Raw genomic sequence first — 20,256 nt, forward strand, 5'->3', positions numbered from 1 at the left:
TGTGTGGCGCCGGTGGGCTCCTTTCCGTGCTCCCTGATTTGGAGAGGCTATAAAAGAAACCGAAAAACGGAAAAACTATAATACCTAACGGCCGGACTCCCGATAAAATCGTAAGGGTTAGCGAACGTGCGCCGGCACACGCATAATGATGGGAAGGTGGCGAGAGGCAGCTCCCTCGCCCCTCAGCGCGGGGAGGTTTCTGTCCTGAACGGCTTTGCTGTCTAAGCGCAGAGCCGGCTCAGGGCTCTCCGGTGGCGCTAAGCACGAGCGAAAAGAGCTCTGCGCGTCTTGCTGATGTGGAAAAAGAGAAGGGATACGTCAAACCCCGCCCGGAGCCGCCCCCTTCTCTTCCTCCTCCTGCGAGCGCCGGACCCGTCCTGCTGCCGTAGATGAGGCTTCCCCGGCTCGTTCGGGTGCGTTATACCTCTCCCTTTGCCTTTCCCTCACACCTCTGTCGTCCCTGTGCACCCTCAGGATCGGTGCCGCAGCACCCTGGGGTGCGGGATGCGGGGGCGCCGAGCCCGGCCGGCTCTGAGGAGACCCGGAGAACCGGGACCCCGCGCGGCCCCTCGCCCCCAAGTCTTTCAGATCTGCTAGAGCGGAGTTTTCCTCTCGCTTCATTTTCCAACTGCCATTTAAAATGACGTAGTTAGAATGCTGAGCGGAAATACGCGTAGATTCCCTGCGGTAAAACCAGTTTTAATCCGGTTGTTTTGTTTTAATAGGAGGACTGTGGTGTTAAACATCTCGAAGTGGCAATTGGCGTGGTCACTACTAGCTTACACAGAGAACTAACTGTTTAAGCCCCGTACAGTAATGAGAAATATGAAAGTTCCTGCGGGACTTGCCTGGTTTTTCCCTAAGTATCTTGTAACAAATCTTCTTTGTTTCATTGGGAAATGTGGAAGCTCTGGAGCAGGCTCTGAACAGTCCAGCACTTAGAAAAGTGCTAGCTGATACAGACCTAAAATGCAGTTACCTTTGCCTGGTGTCCCCAGCCCGGCCGCCTCAAACAGAGCAGAGGAAGCACAAAGCGTAGCTTTGGTGGCTCCTGTGGTGAAGTCACCCCTGCTCTTTCCCTTCAGCACAGTGGCTTCCGCACAGCTTATCTAAAACAAAGGTCATTGTTCCACTCAGGGCTACACACGCTCATGTTATATCCTGGTTTTGCTGCTGTAGATACAGTTGTGAAGCGTTACAGAAACAAATGCTGTCAGAAATTACAGACTCTATTGTAGACTACGTTTAGAGTGTGAAGGGTTTCCCTGCCTCTCTTTAAAGACCTTCCTTCTTAAAATGAGGCCTGATACGTTGACTTAGCATTGTTAGTGAGGGATACTTCTCTTTAGAATCGCATTGGTATTTATATATTGCGCAGCATTTGTGCTGCAGTCATTGGAACAAGGGTTTAATGCGTGGTATTAAACATCAAAGAGGAAAATTGCTTAAGCTTTATACATGTGTACCAGCCTCCGCTTGTTAATGCCAGCAGGGAGTTACTGGAGTTTTGTGTGTCTTTGTATGTGAAGTTTTATTTCCTGCTCTGTGGATAAGGGAAAAAAAATCTGTCCCTGATTTTGGTTGTATGCAGTATGGACTGGATGCAGTGTGAAATAGTTCACAAATAGGAGTGCAATTAACTTGATTAGCTTAGTAGAAGATGTTTTTCTGCCTGTTTTAGTGTGGAAAGGAAATTATTTGTGGTCTGAGGGTTAAGTATGCTTGCCAACATTCTCAGGTGTTTACCTTAAAAAATATTCTTCTTGTTAACCTTGTTTGCAGTGCAATACTCAGGATCAAAAGATAGTGCAGACTTAGACAAATATAGCTGTGGCAAAGGTGGTTTGCTGTGCAGTATGTGAGAAATTCATGACCTTTAAAATCTTACACTTTGTTCGGGAAAGTCTGAAAGTTAACTAAACCCAGAAACTTATATTTAAATGCTCTTTGGTACTGTCCCCTTGAGGTGTGTTTTTTCTCAGAGCTCTTTTGGGGATAGGAGAACACATGAGTCACCCTAGAATCAGTGATTTTCTTTCCAGAAGCCCTGTTTCCCAGAAGAGCCCTTCCTCTGTGAACGTGTGGGATGATCGTGAACTAAAATAACCAGGCTTACAGAAAACTCTCCTCTCACCAGTCATTTTCCCCCAGCGTGACAGCGGTTTCCAGATTCTTTGCATACCAGAGGAAAAGAGATTTTGTTGTTTTTCTGTGTGTAGAATGTTCACGCATTCTGACATGATCCTGCAGTATCCTTGGATCTGTCAGTGGTGGTGGTTGTGATAGACTGCAGCTGTTTGGGATTATTCTAGATTTTCTTATAAATTTGGAATGTAAATAGGAATGTTTAGTACTTTAGTTTTCTTATTTTCAACGATTTTCCTGCTTTGTAAGCTTTGCATTGAAATCTTTACTCAATACACGGATTATTGAACTGAAGATGAAAATCTTGAGTGTTTTCTTGCAGCAGTATTGGCAAACTACACATGCAGATGAACACACAAATTATTTAGGGCCGCTTTATCTCTGATGACTTAAATTTTTCTTTCCTCTTGAGAAGAAAAGCTGGTTTTCCTCTCCTCTTTGTACATTCAATAACTCTCCTCATTGCAGTGCCCCGGTTATCTAAGTTCAAAGGCTGCTGGGTTTTGCGGTGCCATTGCTTTTCCCTTTTTCTTTGATTGTTGCAGGTATGATAACTGTATCTGTGACACTGGCACAAGTGGTCCTATCGGATGGAAAGGTGAAGCACGATGCCCTTCACCTCTCAAGGTGAAGTGGATCTGGCTCAAATCCATGCAGATTCTTGCTATCAAAATAGGATGACATGCTTTTTAGATGCAAAGTTATAAACTGTTTTAGTTTATACTAAACACATCATTTCCCTCTTACTCATTTCCCACTCTGAACCCTGGGGGAATAATTGTTACTGAGAAATCACTACACGTGCACAGTTGGTTTTCCTTTTATTTGGAGCATCATTTTTGGTCCACCAGACCGGTGGAATCGGAAGAATTCCTGATCCAAGGTCATTTTACCCCCAGCTAGAATGAGGAGGTAGCCCCCAGCCGTAATTTGTGATGTTGATATTTGTCCAACAGAAGATGAGCTGATGTGATTAACTTCGTCAGTGAGACATCATTGGAAATTACTGGATGGAAATCAGTGTCTGCTGGATTTGGATCGGTGATTTGGCAATGGTCAAACACCAGTCTCACAGTGTTCTTGTGGACAGACCTGCACACAGGTAAGAGAGTTTCAGCACTGGAAGCATCGATAGGCTTTTTTTTTTTTTATATAGCGAGCATGTGATTTATCTTGTATAAAGGAAGTTCACGAAAATAAATAATTCATATGTGTTTTTTAAAAGTAGATTATTTTAAAGATAGCATATAAATAGTAATTTTGCATGTCTGAAATTTTAACTCTGTAGGAAATTCCTACCACACACATATGTCTTTTTTTAACTAGTTTTAAAAGATTAGATAGAAATCCACTAGAGCAGTTTTTTAAAAAAAGTTTATCTGAGATTTCTGAAAATGGTCAAAAGTTGTTAAATTCCCATCTCTCTTCAGACTGAGTCATAAATATGACTTCCTCAAGCTCTTTCGAAAGTCCCAGCTGGATGTACCTAGGAGATGCTTTCATATGAGTGTTTTGGGCATCCCCCTTATTGACTGCATTGTATCACAGAAACAGTCTGTCTTTCTGTGTAATTCTCACAAATCTTTGATGTTAGATTGAAAATAAGATGTTAGTAAAAATATGCTTTTCTTCTGATAGAAAACCGTACAAAACCTGCTCCAGTGCATGAGGGATTCCTCTGCTTCTCAAGGGCCTGAAAATGTTCCTACCTTGCCCTTCCACCCCGGCAGGTCCATGTGTGAAATAGAACAGGTTCAAAAGTACGAATATTTTGTCTACCCAGTTTGATTTTGTTGAAAGCAAAACTTTTCAGCTTGCTGTATGAAAAATATTGTGGTCCTAGGTATGTGAAAGGGAAGTGCAGGAGTACTTAGACTGAGTAATGCTTCTGTCTCTTAATGTGATGGGTTTGTGATATTTTACAGCTTGCTTGTGCTGCCTTTCCTTACCCACCTCTTCTGGTTTGCTGCTGAAAGTGGGACCTTGAGGTTGTAGCAGCTGCTTGGGTTATAATCCCCTAGTGATTCAGACATTCTATTAGCAAGATCGACAGTGCTTTTTTTGCCTTTTTTTTTTAATACTGATGATTTGCTATTGTGACTGTCAGCACCAGCATTGGAGGACAAAGCCAGTGCAGTCTTTGACTCCACAGGGAATATGGCTCACTGGGATAGATGTACATAAAGGAGACTTTGCCCTGGGAACTTGAGCTTGACGTGCTCTTTTAGTGGGCAGTGGAACCCAATCCGTGAGTTTAATCAAATCCAAATCTTACACCCTTTCTAAGGAAGGTCAGTGGATGTACAGTTATTTTTCATTTAAACAGCATTGGAAGGTGGTAAAAAAAAACAAAACAAAAACACCCACAACTTGTAGATGAGTTTATCTCACCTCCTTAATGCATGGACATAGTATGTGGCATGTTGATTGTGACTTCCAGAATGTATAGCAAAAGGCTCAAAATGTTTTTAAAAATGTTTTCCAGGTACTAGAATCTTTTAGTGTGTTAGGCTTTGAAGTCAAATTGGCTTTTGCTTTTTGGAATAGTTTCAACAAAACTATGCAGTATAGTGACTGAACTCCTTGTAAGGGCTAAGATTTGCCTTCAGATTGCTCATTTCTCTTTTCTCCATGTAGGTAACAGGGATCAGAGGAAGTTAGATAGAATTTCCATTGGTGGTGGGAGCGGAAATTGAGCGCAGCGCCCTACTTAATTTGTTAATCACAAGGGTGGAGTTTTTTCTAGGTTTGAATTTTTGTTTCAGTTTTCATTATGGTGAAACATGGATGTCACATGAAGAAAAAAGCAGTCTATGGCTTACGTATGCCTCAGAGTTAACCAATTTGCATATTTAAGGTTAGAATTTTTTATTTGTGTGTTTCTTCAATCTTTTTGAGTGTGGAGGGTCTGTGTGGGGAATCCTTAAAACCTCAATGACTCGTTCAGATTGGAACCACTTTAAATTATACTAGTAACTAAGAAAATCGACATATTCCAGAATTTATAGATAAAAAATGTTTTAAAATATTACACATTATATGCTGAATATTTCCTTTATTTTAACTTAAGGCAAAGCGTATGCTTTGTAGTAGTGCTTTTATATGGTGAGGTTAATTCTTTTGTCTGCAGTGTGTGCTTATGCTACCTCTTAGCTCCAAAACTCCTCCTTAAACTTCCTTGAGACTTTTAAGGGAGAAAAGGTGGTGGTGAGCCAGGGACTAAAGTGTTGCTGGGAGTTGGTCAGAGCTTTAGACTGAAATTGTTGTGGAACTTCACTCTTATTTCCAGAAGCACTTGAAATGTCACTCATAACCAAGCTGCTGACTTCTGTAAATTCCATAGGAAGTGAAACAGACTTGTGTTAAGGTTAATTTTACTCTTGAAAGAATGTACATATTTTTCGGATTAGTATGACCCACCAATTGCTTTTGGTTCTGTAATGAACAGCTTGGAGAACCCCTTGAGAACAGGAGGTTTGCATAGACTACCTTGGTGTTTTAGTTGTTAGTTAGATATGTCAGATCGCAGTTAACAGTGAACTTGAGCAGCACATCACCGATTTTAGTACCTTTTAATTTTCTCTCACAGAACAGCTCATGTAAAAATGCCTCTAGTTAAGAATGAACACCAGAGAAGTGCTGCGGTACCCATGGCCTTCACACCATGTTGGCGTCCTGTTTAAGAACCAGTAGGCTGGCAGTTTCAAAGGGACAGCGACAAAGTGATGACCAGGTGCCAAGTGCCAGCTGTCCTTATTCACCAGATTGAAGAAGAATTGGATAAAGAAGAAGAGGAGATGATGGTTTTTCTGTGCCGAGACCTTGCTCCTGACTTGGCCACTGCCGACCTTAGAGAGCTGTTGCTGGCTTTGAATGAGAGGGAGAAATTGTCTTTTCTTGGCTTGTGTGAGCTGTTGTACAGAGTTAAGAGGTTTGACTTGCTGAGGAGGATCTTGAAGACTGAGAAAGCAGCGGTAGAAGCTAGCCTTGCCAGGAGTGTCAGCCTTGTTCCCGATTACAGGTAATCCATCTAGTTCATATTGCAAGGCTACTCTGTTTTGTTGAAGATGTCTGTGGGTTGTTTTGCTTGGGGTTTTTTGTGTGTTTGGGTTTTTTGTTTTGTGTGTTTGTTTTTTCTTTTTTAAATAGGTCTTGTGGGTAAAAGAAAAGCAGAAAAGGGCATTATGTCTGGAGTCACAGTGAAAAGAATAAGACTTAGTAGCTTCTTACAAGTCATGGCATCTATCTCTAGGGAGTTTGTGTGTGTTAATAAAACCAGTGATGTTTGTACAGTTCTAGATTAGCAGATGAAATGACATTTCAGAGGAACACCATTAGTTAGAGATATTTTCTCCCCTAGTTTGCTTTGGGCACACAGCCTAGTGGTATAGCTTTTCTCAGGGGACCTGTCTCCTACTACTTTTTACTCTGTAGCTTTAAGAGGCTTAAATTAAGAAACTCCAGTTAGTTTCTTTGAGAGACATCAGAAGGAGATACATGTACTCACAGGGAAGATTATCCTGTGTAAACTCATCCCTGAAATAAACCCCCTGTAATTAGTAGGTAAAAAGTTAAAGATGTGTTCTGTTGTGTCATTCTCTCACTTCATCTCTATTGAAATACGAAGGAGACTTCTGTTTTCCTAACAGCAGTTGTTACACAATCTGAGTAATATGAGTGCTGATTAGCAAGAATAGGCATTTTGTAATTCAGTCTTGGAGCAGTGTAGGCTTTTTTTCCTGTCGTTTAATTGGGAATGGTACATTAAGACTGGAATGTGGGAGAAGTTGGATAAGGGTGGGATCTTGCTGGAAGCTGATCCTTTAGAAAGGTCTCATCTTTATTTCAGGGCTCTAATGGTAGAGATGAATGAGAATCTGGAAAAAGAAGAAGTGGGTTCTCTTGCCTTTCTACTCAGAGATTATGCGCCTCGCATGAAAATGGCAAAAGATAAGGTACGTCTTTCTGCTGGTCTCCTCTGGAGCAATGAGAGGTTAGAGTGAAAAGGGCAGTAGTTAGACAGCAGAGGAGGGGAGACACCGCCACAAGGCGTAGCAAGACAGGAGGAGACAGAAGTGGGGAAGTGGAGGAGTAGTTGCTTCTATTTCTGGTTTTGTTTTTTAATTGAAGGAAAGCAGCAGGGGAAACTGTAAGAGGGAACAGCGAAGGTTTGCTGTAGTGAATGGTGTTATCATCAACCTCACAGGCAGAAGGCATTAAAAAAATATCTCTTCAGCATTACTGATCTGAAAACTCATATATGAAGGACCTCAAACCAATAACCATATGAAATGTATCTTGTATTACAAGTTCACTTTTTATGTCTGTGCTCTGCTTCACTTATAAAACAGCTTTATTTTAATTATGTCTTTGTACATTTGCATTCTGACTATTTAAGTGCTCTATGAAGGCAGAGATTCAGTAGAGGGGTCAGAAAATGATCACGCTGTGTAGAAAACTGAAGATTTGTCTCTGTCCTTTGAGGTTTTTTCTTTTTCCCTCTTTAACGAAAGGAGGAGAGAAGCCCTGCAAATTCCCCAAAGCTTTTCTTACCTCTCACTTCGTGGCATGTGAGGTAACATTCCAAGTGGCTGGCTTTGTACCGATGAGGAAATGCAAAACTGTTTCCTCAAAAACATTACTTTCTAGTTTCCATTACTCCTATGATAATAATTCTTCTATCTTCCTGATAATTTTCTTAGTGTTTCAGAAGGTAATATCTATAGCTCTTGAATACACAACCCTTATGACTTCCCCACATGATCTTCTGTGTTGCTTTTGTTACTTATTGATAGAGGAAAAAATTCTGCTATGAGAATTTGGTTTTCTGTTGCTATTCTAGAGTTTCCTAGCTCTTGTGATTGACCTGGAGAAACTAAATTTGGTGGGTCCTGATCAACTGGATTTGATAGAAAGTTGTTTTCGAAGTATTCACAGGATAGACCTGACCAGGAAGATTCAGAAGTACAAACATGAAGGTAAGATGCTATTTTTGCACTGGTAACTCTTGATAGCAAGGATCAGATGTGCTCTTAAACTGAAGATAAAATAATGAGTTAGAGTATTTGCATGCTTCATGGAAGTAGGTTTTAAAACAGCTGATATATCATGGTGTATTTCTCTGTGTGTTTGTGTTAAATTTTCAGCTTTAATGTCCTCCGTTCATTCTCAGCCAGTGTATGTAAATGCACTTCAGGCATCTCTCCCTAATCTCAGTCTGATAGATCCTCCTTATAATTCAGGGGTAAGTAGACAATAAATCAGACAGATACTTTATTTCTAAATATTGCCAGACACTGAAAGGGGATTAATCTTTGCAGAGCCTAAGGAATGAGTAACGTGCTAGTAACATGGCTTATTTCTCTTATTCCTGTTATTTGCTGGGTTTAAGGTTTGTTTTAAATCTGACTGAGAAAGGTCCCCTTTAAAGAGCTTCTGTGAATTTTTGCCTATTAGTTGGACATACAAAGTCTGTATCTTGAAAGTTTTTTCTACTATACTGGGGAGTGAAAAGTTTTGCTTTGACTGTTCTTTTTGCAAAACAGTATTATTCTTTGTACTTCTAGACGTTGCAGGGAAAGTAGCTTTTTAACTTTGGAAGCTGAAGGTTATGGCTTTTTAAGGAGCGCTTTTCGGGGCTTTTTTGTGTTTTGTTTTAATCTAATTTTAACAAACATATCTCAGTATGTGAAAAGTCTTCAAATCCTATTGCATGCAGTATTCTTTATATTTGGGTTAGGTCTGATATTGTAATAGTGTGACCTTCCTTAAAGTCTTCAGGTTTGCAGAATGAGTTTGATGGGGTTATTTCTGTCACGTCATCAGTAAATATAAATGTGTAAAGCTTACATACAAGACACCAGTGATGCAATTTGTCTTTACAAACAAAGCCACAACAGCTTTGGTTTTCAGACTGCTAATGGCAGTTTTCATTGGCTTTCTGTATTATGATAATATTGTTATAATTTCCTTTCTAATTCAGTGAAAGTTCTTCCCTGCTGCTCTGTAGAAAACAAATTTCACATCTTCAGAGGTTTTTTTGGTTTGTTTTACTAGTTTAGGGAATAAGGTTTTATTTGCTGCTCATGGCAAGCTGGTAATTTTGTTTTGAGGAGGAATGGTTTGGGGGTTTTTGTTTGTAGGGGTTCTTTTTACTTGTTTTGTAATTCTAATTAGCTGATATATATGTGAATCTAAAATATGTGATCGTTTATTGAGGAAGAAAAATACTATTGTGTTATATTTTGGAATACATGATTATTAATACTTGAAGGAGAGAGAGGAAAATATACCTTTTTTCTTCATTTTAGATCCAGAATACACCCAGATTAAAATCGCAAAATGGACAAAGTCTGATTCCAGGTAAGAGTGTTTTGTCTGAGTTTTGATAATCTAAAAGAGCCAAACAATGAATTTCATTGTATCAAAATGTTGTTTGATAGTTGTGTTTATGGCTAATCCAGCTGATAACAACAGGAGCAGAGAGTATGTGGTACCTTTGAAAACTGAGCCTTGCCTTGTTGTTTGCTCTTGCATTTGTTTTGCTTGTGCTGCCAGATATTAAAACTCTACTGAAACTGGTGTGGGCTTCCACTGTCACAACTCTTTAACGGAGTAAAGATTTTATTAATACAATCGTGGAGAAGGTTGAGTAGGCAGCTCTGGAGGCCTGTGTAGTACAAGTCTTGAGCAGGAAGTTGTTGGGAGTTCAGTGGTAGGCTCTGCCCAGGGCAGCCAGGAAGGTGCCAGCAACTACCAGGTTCTTACCACACGGATTGTGTTTGTTCTGGAAACCCAAAATACCTCTCAAATATGGTGATTTTTTTAAGAGTACTTGGCTGAATTCTCTCAGTGCAGGGGAGGTGGTTTGCTTGTTTGTTCTAGTCACAAGCAGTGTAGAGTGCAATCCAAATAACATTTTAGAGGTGCCTCTTTGCTTGTGTTTTTTTTGTTTAACTTCAGTAGCATACGTAGAAACAAAGAGAGGTCCAGAGGAGTGAGAACTTGGCTGGATTAAATAGGTTCCTCTTTAACTGATTTAGCATCAAAGAAATATCACTGGTACCTACATACTGAGATGACTTTTATATGTTTTAACTGCAGCAGAACCAGTCCACATGTCCATTCAGGAATCAGGACCAGTGTCACAGAAGGTATGTGCGTATGCATGTAAATATAATAAAAACCTCTGCAGGTGTTTACCTTGGTTTTCTTTGTTTCATTTTGAGATTTCCTTTAATTGTGTGCAAACACAACAGTCTGTACATCCATATCTCCCTCAGCTGTAAACAGGTCCTATGAATTGCTTTTGCAGACCATATTTTTAATGCAAAATATTTGCTGCTACCATGGAAGCAACAGTGTGCAAAATGCGTGTACGTAAGATGTGCATACAGGTGTGCACACAGTGTATTTGTGCAAAATGTGTGTACATAAGACGTGCATACAGATGTGCACATAGTGTATTTGTTAGTGGAGGCTGTTGGAAGTCGGACATCCTGCCGTTTGCGTTAGAAGTCACAGGGCTCCTTTGTGTGCAGTACAGTTTCTTTGTTCTCTCCTCGTCCCTTGCGCTCCAGGTAGCAGATGGCCATGCTTTGGGTGCTAATGATAAGAATGGACTCCTGCTATTTTCTGTAGCTCTCATATGGGCCAGGAACCGGGGAGTTACCTATAGCGAATAAATTGTAGTCTTTTAAAAGGGACAGGAACTGTGAAAGAGTCATTACAGATTATTTATGAACAAGGAGGCTGTTCTACCACATAAGGAAATACATGTTTTGATGAGCAATGCCTGCTTGCACACTTGAAGAACACAAAAGTTCTCTACACTTATTGTGTAGAGAATATGAAGCTTATTATTGTGTAGGCAATATGAAGCTTATAGCTCCCAACATCTCCATAGCAGTTACAGTTAAATAAATTGCTTTGGAAGCACTATAAAAAGCCCCTCTACCCCATACAGCCTTTTTTTTTTCTTTTTAAATATTTGAAGATCTGTCCAGTGTTAAGGTTCAGTCTCAAACTTCCTTCTCTCATTTCTAGTACAGTCTTAGTCTTTGTTTAAGGATCATTATGGCAGTAAGACTGCATAACACAATGCAAAACTTAAGCCTGTATTAGCATGTCTCCTGATTATTTTTTTTTGCTTTTATGGTGTAGGTAAGACACACTACATCCCAGTAGATAGACTTCTGCTAGCTACTCTGGAAAAACAGCAGAATGTAACTGAATAGATCTGAGGTGGTTAAATTTGAGAAAAGAATCAAGTCTGCAAGTTGAGAAAGTGATATATTAACTTAGTATTTGTCCTTCACATTCTTTAGGTGTTTGTTGATCAGTACAGAATGCAAAGTCAGCCTTTAGGAATATGCCTGATAATAGACTGTATTGGCAATGACGCAGGTAAGTCTGGAATCTGAAGTTCTTTGTCCTGTTAATCTCAGATAACTAGAACAGTTTAGTATAAAGAGTATGATGTATGTTTCTCAGCCAGACTAAGGTGATGTTGTCCTAGTCAGCTAGTCTATCAGTTCTAGTAACTGTTTAAAGCAGAGAGTTGGAAGGCCCAACCTGAGGTTAAAGCCAACTCTCCTACCTATTGCAAACAAGATTTGAGGGTTTTTTTTTGGTGTGGAATCTCTGAATTAAAGAACTTATAAAGGGATGGACTGAATCTGGGAAGAGACAAAAAGGATGTTTAGAAACCAACAGAACAGTTAAGATACCATCATGCAGCAGGTGGTAAAGGTGGTAAAGGTGGTAAAGACAGGGTTTCCCATCGCTTAACAAAACCAAAACCAAAGCTTTTGTAGATGTGAAGCGTAATCATATTGGACACCACAGACTTGGAACAGCTGAAAGCACAAGGTCCTTTATTAATAATGCATCGTGGCTTCTGTTACATCTTGCACACACAGTTAAACTGAAACCATCACCAGAGCTTTATAGGGAGAAGAATCTTTCATCCTTCCCTCTTAGTTTAGTTACAAAAAAAAAAAATGAAATGAAATCAAACAAAAACCACCACACAGACACAAAACCACACCAACAATTTGCATGTAGAATTCAAGGTAGTCAATGCCATGCTTACAATATGGGTTTTTCCTGATTGCCTTTGCAGAATCCAAAAATTAGATTCTTGAATGGTCAAAAAACCTTGTTCTCTAATCATTGAGGCTAAAAATAAAATGAGGAGAGTACTTGCAGTCAGCTTCGTAATAGGCCAGGAGATTAAGAGGGTTTGTGGGCACATCTTTCTCTTTCTCCTAACTAATGGTCCAGAAGGTGGACCAACTTCGAATTATCGATGTAGTTGTTGAAGAACAGTGGATGCAGAGCAGACACAGAAAGTACCATTTTGATGTTTGCTTGACAATAGTATTTTAGCTAGATGATATAAACCAAGATGCCCAGTTTGCCATTAGGGTAACAGTAACTAGAACTGATTCACAATCCTGCCATGCGTGGAAAAGGGGGACAAGGAAGGTGCTTGACTCAGTTACATGCAACTGGAAGCATCCTTGGCAACCAATTTTGGTCTGTCCTCCCAAATTCATCAGTGACTCCTGGAAAAAACAAAACAAATGATGCAACTGCTTGATACAGAAATTAAATTTTTCAATCTAAAACACTTCTTCACTTCTACTTTCAAAAAAAAAAAGGCTGTCTTTGTACCAAGAGGAAAATGAATCCAAGACAGCCTGCCAAGGGCTGGCAGACTGGGGCGGGGGCAGCTCTTGGGATCAAATATTCTGCTCTGTCCTGTTGTCTCTCCTTTACTTTCCTGTTTTTCTTTGGCACTGGACATTTCCTGTCTGTGTATGGGCAGTGTATATGTGGTTTATATTAAAGAGTAGATGCAACAGGTATGAGTCAAAGTGGTAGCTTGTGGTTCTCTGAACACAAAATACCTGTGGTTGTAACCACAGGCATCTGGTTTCACTCCCATATTAATAAACATCCAAAGTATAATAGCTGTTCAGAGCGTAGCACATTTTCCTGCAGCGGAGGTTAACACAGATACAGTAGAGTTAAATCTTGATTTTTGGCTATCTGCAGTTTTAATTTCTAAGATATTTGAAAAGGTTCATTGTTCAGCTTTTTTTTTCCACTGAAAATGCCATTCTGTCACAGCTGAGACTCCAGTGTCCATTCTTCTCCTGGAGTCTGTTTGATATAGTAAGAAGTGTAAATCACTACAGCAGGTTCCTTTTTGCCTCATGAAAGGGAGTCTCTGTTTCTGATGCAGCTCTATATAACAAACATTCAGAGTAATTTTGAAAAGATAAAAGGTGAAACAGACTTCCCATGCTATCCAGATCACTCTTTACCTTTTTGAGACTGTTCTGTGTGAAGCATTTTGTAATGTTTTTTCTTGCCTAAAGTTCTAGGAACTTCAGATACTGGCTCTAAATGAAAGCGTGCAAGTGTGTATGGAATTCGGAACAGATCACATGCCAAATAATAGTGTCTTTGCTGTCATGAATTATGTAACTCGTGTTAAAGGCAACATGCATGTAGCACTATAAGTATGTAATGTACTATGATCAACATCAAATGCTCCCAATTTTTTAATTATTGTGATGAAATAAATGTCTTATGTCCAGTAGCTAAATACTGTGAGTCAAGATAGTCGATATTGAGCCTTGATGTGCTGTAATTTAATTACATCTTGGTTTTTTTCAGATATGTTGGAAGAAACCTTCAGAGGCTTAGGCTATGACATTCGTTGTCACAGATACTTAAATACAAATGCCATGGTTCAAACGTTGCTTGAAGTTGCAAGGTTGCAGAAGCACAGAAATTGTGACAGCTTCATTTGTGTACTGGTCAGCCGTGGAAGTCCTCAGAGCATCTTCTGCACAGACCATACTTTTTCTGGATTCCCTTTGGAACAAATAAAGAAATACTTTACAGCAGACTCGTGTCCTGAACTCCTGGGAAAACCAAAGCTTTTTTTTATTCAGAGCTACATTGTGCCAGAAAATGAGCAAGAATGTACTAGTCTGTTGGAAGTGGATGGGAATGATGAGAAAAACATTGCTAATGCAAAACCCCCTTGTAAAGTCACTATCCCTCAAGAGGCAGATATCTTTTGGAGTCAGTGCAAGGTGGATGCGTCTACGTTAGAAAAATCTGGAACTTCATCCTCATATTACCTGCGTTGTCTCGCTGAGCTACTTCGCAATCCTCATAAAAGGTAAACCAAAAGGGAAAACGAACCCTTTTCCTATAGCAGCCTGCTGTCCTAGAGAAAGTGATGCCTTGAGTTTTTCCTATCTGGACCTGAAATCTGTCTTCATGCTGTGCCATTGGTTAAAAAACCAAATAACCTGATCCTGAAGGATGGCACAGAAAGGCAGTCTAAAGTAGGAGTGAAGTTTCTGATTCTGGAGAATGAAATTGAAGTGTGTTATGGCACTGGGGCTTGCAGAGTGAGAAGGGAAGAACATGTCCTGGGTAATATATGTCAGTGCTTTAGACACGATTGGAAACCATGCACATACCAGGCTGTTGCTAAGTTGAGGGTTGCCTTTTATCATTAAGATGGGCTCTGCTTGCAAATATAGAAAGTCAGTGCCTTAGCTCAGGGAAAAGGCAGTTGAGAGGGAAGGGTTTTGTCCTTTCTTTAGATCTAATTAACCCTCTGCTCAGGGAGCCAGTCAGTCTGTAGTCTTGAATTTAAACTATCAGAAAACTACCTAAGAGATTATCAAAAAGAATCTGGGCAAAAATCGGATATGTTTGGATATATAACTTAACAAGTTTTCTTTGTACAGCTGTTTTTCAAGGCAGTTGCAGGGTTAACATTTGGCACCTTTTTACAAACCCTAAAACCTTGTAATGAATTGCAGATCATCATGTCAGCATCACCAATATCATGATGGTAATGTAGCTTATAACAGTCTCCAAAATGCATATTCAGCCTTGGGTTTTAGAGGTGTAACCTCTGCAATGAAGACTGAAAATTGAAACTTTCTCCTTGCCGGGTCTGCAGTAGGCTTCTCTCCTGGGGGTTCTTAATGGTGTCTTGTTCGTTCTCTAATGGAAAGCTTTTACTTTTGTTGCTGCAGGAAACTCTCTATATTAGATATCCATACGGAATTGAACAGAAGAGTCTATGAATGGAATCAGACTGCTGACCCAAGCCAACAATACTCCCTTCTGCTCCAGCACACACTGAGGAAGAAACTTTTTCTTTCTCCCACTTAACTGCTGCTGGAAAGGACATTTCTGAAGAGACGACAAGAAACACTTACTGTGATCCAGACAGTTTCGCACATCCTTTCACTTTATGCCTTCTTGTTACATGTGTATATAAAGTGCATATTGCATGCCAACACAGGGATTTAGAAGCATTTTGGTGTGTTAAGGCACAAGATTTTATATTTTCATACAGAAGGCTCTGAAAGTTTGGATGAGAATGGCAGCTATCGTATAGCCTGGCAACAGATCTTACAACCAAGAGCAACAGGTAAACGGTGGAAAGAGCTCTAAGCTGCACAGCTGTTGTGTTTTCCAGGGTTTTGTGGGTTTATTGTTTCTTTGGTTGTTGGTTCTTCTGTTGATGCTTAAAACACATACAAGCCAGTGCAAACCACTGAAATTCACTGGGTGCTTTCCCCAGTACCTCCCAGAGACTGTAACAAAAGAGATAGATGGTCATTTAAATAATCTGGATTCCATCCACCTGCTGCATTTGAGGTTGTGATTCACCCAAAACTCTCTGTCACCAGTACTGGCCGCAGCACACAAGGGTTACGTGTTAATAAATGAGAGAGTCTGCCGTGGTTTGGGCTGTGTTTTCCACTGATGCAAATATTGAGTCTACATGTGGCAGTACTTGACAGTAATCTGCCACACAGTGAAAAGGATGTGGGATTTTGGCAGGTGTTTCGTGGAAGCTGAAACATGATGCATACTTATTGCAAGGGGCCTAGTTGTAAAAATGTAACAAATACTTGAACCTAAAGGTCATGTACCAGCCACTGGCTCTTAAGACTGGGTTAAATTAAGCGCCTCACTGTCACTACTTTTGCTTATGAAGAAGGATAAGGATATGTCTTTATTGATTTTTTTTTTTCTTTTTTTAAATTATTATTATTTCTCCCCCCAAAAATTGCCCTTGTTATTCTGAAAAAGACATGAGTGAAAATTGTCTTAAATACAGAAATTTTTCTCTGGTGGAGCAGATGCTAGGCATCAAGATTTCTGTTAACCTGCTTGTTATATAGCAGCATAACCTGGATGAGTTGTACCGAAATTTATTGTCACTGAATTTATGGTGTTCTCTTCCCTCCTCAAGTAGGCCACTTGCAAACTTACAATACTCCTGATACAGTCTTCTGCCCAGGAAAAGAAATGAAGGCCTTGGCATGCCTTGCTTGGTTCGTGGTGTAGGTGCACCATACATCTTTCTGGCAGGTGTTGCATGCAAGCAGAAAGGAAAGGGGTATTCGTTAGTACAAGGTATGTTAGTTCCTTGAGCAAATATACTGCAAAAAGATGTTGTGCTAGTGTAGCTGCATTTGATTTGAGCAAAAAAGCAGGTGTGCTTACATATATAACCTCACCAGCAATGCTTTTTGGTGTAGACCAAGCCTAACAGGCACCAAGCCTATTGATACTTGGCATTGTATACTGTCAGTATACATTAGGATATTGAGAATCATTAGGAGGGCTTGGCCAGTAAACTTACTTTAGTAGCAGTGACTTGTTTTAGTCCTCGTTATTATGTTGTACTTGGGTGTTAGTTTGACACCATTTGTATTAACTTTTTTTTAAAAAAAACAAAAAGTCTTCTGAAGTTTCATTCAGAAAAAAACAAATGAGTTTTCAAGTAGCTTCAATAGGTGAAAGTAGAAATTGCTTTTGTTTGGCAGAGAGTAGATACTGAAGTCTAAAAAGTGCTCCTGAGTCCTTCTTTGTTTGGTGATGCAGACCGAGTCTTCCTGGCTTAGGAAGTTGCTAAGCTGCTGGTTGCTGAGGATTGTTAAGAGCATACCAAGGGGAGAAACTCGCTGAACCAAGACCTTATGGTTTTTAACCATGTAAAATATTAAGATTAAAAATATATTTATGTTAATGTACCATTGTGTATAATATATAAATAAATTTTATATCATTGTATGTTTTCACTCATGATCTTGTTTTTAAATTTCTATTCACTTTTATTTGCATGTTCACTCTAAGAAGTTCAATACACAGATGTGATGAGAAGAAATTTTTGCACAATTTAGAAAAAGAATTCACCTATATTGCAAGCTTATGCATTCCATATTTTTTCTTTCCACTTTCATAAGCTACATTGTCATCTTTAATAAAAGTATATGAAAACTTTTTAATAGCTTTGAAGTGGGAAATGTAACCCAGCATTTTTTGTTAAACTAGCATTACTTGTGTTATTTGCATTACTGTAATTTTATGCAGGCCCAGGCATAATAGAAAATCAGTTTTTGCAGATTTAGACATCTTCTAAAAGCTATTTCTCTATGAGCATTAAAGTAAAAATACTAAATGGAATTTCATGCTGTTACAGGTGTGGATGTAAATGCATCATAGTGGGTGGGGAGAGGGGGCAGGTCTTCCTCCAAGTGTACTGTTTTCTGTGAAAGGACCTACTGAACTGGTCTTTTGCATAAACTAGTGCTGTATTGCTGCTGCCTCTAAAAAATACTTTGTGTCTTAAAATAATGTTCATCTGTAATCTACACGCTCAAGTAGAGAACCGCATTGCATCAACAGAAGGGTCCATGTTATACATGATAGGTTAAGAAAAACATTCATTTCTAACCCTGAATATTTAATAACTATCTTACAATAAAACACAGTTGTAATTTTGGAACTCTACCTTGCTCATGTTTCATGGGGCAAGAGAAGGATTAGAAAATTACGGATACGTGGTCTTACAAGTTACTTCCTGTAGTGGCTGGTAGATGAAGCAAACAGTGTGAAACAAATATGTTTTCTGTGTTTGTAAAAATACAATGCAATTCCTAGTTATATGTATCTATGTGATATTAATAGATGGGATTTCTTTCACAAATTAACTTCACTTTCTTCCTTTTCCCTTACGAGCTTTTGAATGTGATGAGCACTTCTGCTGCTGTATAGACAACCAAGAGCAGGGAGAGTGGAACCAAGAGAAGGCAGAGAGATGAGGGAAAGAAATATGGACGTTTCAAGCAGGAACAAGAAGGGAAATGGTAGGGAGAACTGAGAGAAGAAGTAGGGAAGAGTTGGAGGAGAAAGACAGCATCAATATTTGAAAGAAGAAAACAGGAGAAAATGGAGAAAGGAAGTAAGAATGATAGTAGCTATCCTTACAGGATTTAATGATGTGGGGTTTTGTGGGTTGGTTGGTTTGGGTTTTTTTGAGTGATGCTAAATACAACTACTTAATCAAAATATTATCTCTAGGATATGTTCTGTTTCTGATAGTTTTGTGACAATGTAGGCTTGGTCCGAGGGTTTTGAAGTGTACATATTTTTCCCCTTAGTGCATGATACAGTAAGTCCATGTCCTCTTCTGTAAGAAATTATGTAGAAACACGGCTTTGAAAACTTTTATTGGCTCCTGTAAGTAACCCTTGCAGTGAAAAGGCGGCCTCTTGTGTCTGGCTGTGATCACAGCCCTCTAGCGACCAGAGACTTGTGGGGACATTTCATGGATTGTGTAGTGTTCATGGATCTTGGAGACTGATTTTCTACACCCATGTCTGGACCCTCAGTAGTTTCTTAAACTGTAGCAGCCCTCGTTTGGTAATTGTTAATCTAAGCAGCAGTCATTGCCTGGACGCTGCTTTTGAGAGTGGCATGTGGGTGGGCTGATCCCCTGTACTCACTGCACAGTGGAACGTTGCACTCAAGTCAGTATTTATTAACATGCAGGAATTGGGGGATGCCAGTTGTCGGTCACTTGTGTCCCTCTGTACGCATGATATTCTTTCTCAACTATGCACCTAAAATTGGAGGCTGCAGAAGTGACTGGGTTGCATCAAGTTGTACATGTATTGCAGATAGATATTGATGAATGACACCAAGCTTGCTTTCAGTGGCTGAAAGAGAAGGGGGAAAAGAATTAATTCTGGATCCATCATGAGTTTAGGGTGTTAGCACAGGAACATAAGTGGTGAAATTCATGGTCACTGACTGCCAAAATGTCTAGTGTTCAGAACCTGATGTTGAACAAAATCATACAAGCCCCTCCTCTGCTCCTGCACTCCCTGTACTTGGAACAGGGCTGTCACACTCTGCTCCTTGGCCCTGACAGCCCTTTCAGTTTTGCTTCCTGAGAGCTGAAATAGACCCTTGCTGGGCATCTGCATGTGCTGTATCCTTGGAAGAGGGCAAAGAGAACCGGTGGAGTACAAGTCACCAAATCCCAGAATATTGGGGATTGGAAGGGACCTTGAAAGCTCATCCAGTGCAATCCCCCTCCCATGGAGCAGGAACACCCAGATGAGGTTACACAGGAAGGTGTCAGGCCAGGCTCTGCCACCCTCACCGGGAAGAAGTTTCTTCTCATATTTAAGAGGAACCTCCTGTGTTCCAGTTTGCACCCATTGCCCCTTGTCCTATCACTGGTTGTCACCCAGAAGAGCCTGGCTCCATCCTCCTGACACTCCCCCTTTCCATATTGATCCCCAGGAATGAGTCCCCCCTCAGTGTCCTCTTGTCCAGCTCCAGAGCCCCAGCTCCCTCAGCGTTTCCTCACACGGGAGATGCTCCACTCCCTTCAGCATCTTGGTGGCTGCGCTGGACTCCCTCCAGCAGTTCCCTGTCCTGCTGGAACTGAGGGGCCCAATGCGTTTCACCTCCTCCTCCCTCCACCTGCTGCCCATACTGACTGCAGAGAGCGGTTCCTGGGCTGGGGGGACAGGAGGAGGTTCCCCACCCTGCGCCCGAGCGCTGGGAGAAGCAGCCCGGGCACGGCCGGGGGGAAGCGCGGCCGCTTTCCCTGGGAGCCAGCCCGCTCCGGGGCAGTGCCCCGCGGACCTGCCCCGGCTTCCCGAGCCGATCCCGCGTTATCCTGCTTCTCGCCCCGCTGCCGGCGCCACCGCCGCCCTCCCGCTGGCCTCGGCGGGGCGCACGGAGCCCCGGAAGGGA

General features: G+C 40.7%; 1 protein-coding gene across 4 annotated transcripts; it reads left to right on the forward strand.

The window, feature by feature from the left end:
* Nucleotides 1–31: 31 nt before the first annotated feature.
* On the forward strand, nucleotides 32–18,614 carry CFLAR (CASP8 and FADD like apoptosis regulator). Of its 4 annotated transcripts, XM_082056470.1 has the most exons (12): nucleotides 32–413; nucleotides 3,102–3,247; nucleotides 4,911–5,002; nucleotides 5,735–6,166; nucleotides 6,995–7,100; nucleotides 7,988–8,123; nucleotides 8,292–8,389; nucleotides 9,456–9,507; nucleotides 10,249–10,298; nucleotides 11,472–11,550; nucleotides 13,834–14,347; nucleotides 15,222–17,277. In XM_082056470.1, exons 4-12 carry the CDS (start codon nucleotides 5,871–5,873, stop codon nucleotides 15,358–15,360), a joined length of 1,470 nt encoding a protein of 489 aa, XP_081912596.1. In that variant the 5' UTR covers nucleotides 32–413; nucleotides 3,102–3,247; nucleotides 4,911–5,002; nucleotides 5,735–5,870; the 3' UTR covers nucleotides 15,361–17,277. The 4 variants fall into 4 exon arrangements, 3 of the variants coding, with proteins under 3 accessions (XP_081912596.1, XP_081912595.1, XP_081912594.1); XM_082056469.1 differs by lacking the exon at nucleotides 4,911–5,002; XR_014184440.1 differs by lacking the exons at nucleotides 32–413; nucleotides 3,102–3,247; nucleotides 4,911–5,002 and adding an exon at nucleotides 18,226–18,614 and having other exon boundaries at nucleotides 5,844–6,166; nucleotides 15,222–15,622.
* Nucleotides 18,615–20,256: the final 1,642 nt, after the last annotated feature.

This window comes from Streptopelia decaocto (assembly GCF_964273445.1).
Source record: "Streptopelia decaocto genome assembly, chromosome: 6".
Classification (NCBI taxonomy): Eukaryota; Metazoa; Chordata; class Aves; order Columbiformes; family Columbidae; genus Streptopelia; species Streptopelia decaocto.

What these genes read in the sequence shown, in the direction of transcription:
- CFLAR (XM_082056470.1), top strand. Translation starts at nt 5,871, where the DNA reads ATGACCAGGTGCCAAGTGCCAGCTGTCCTTATTCACCAGATTGAAGAA. An exon ending in TGAAAATGGCAAAAGATAAG is followed by an intron (nt 7,101 to 7,987) that starts GTACGTCTTTCT and finishes TTGCTATTCTAG; the next exon opens with AGTTTCCTAGCTCTTGTGAT. An exon ending in CAGGACCAGTGTCACAGAAG is followed by an intron (nt 10,299 to 11,471) that starts GTATGTGCGTAT and finishes CACATTCTTTAG; the next exon opens with GTGTTTGTTGATCAGTACAG.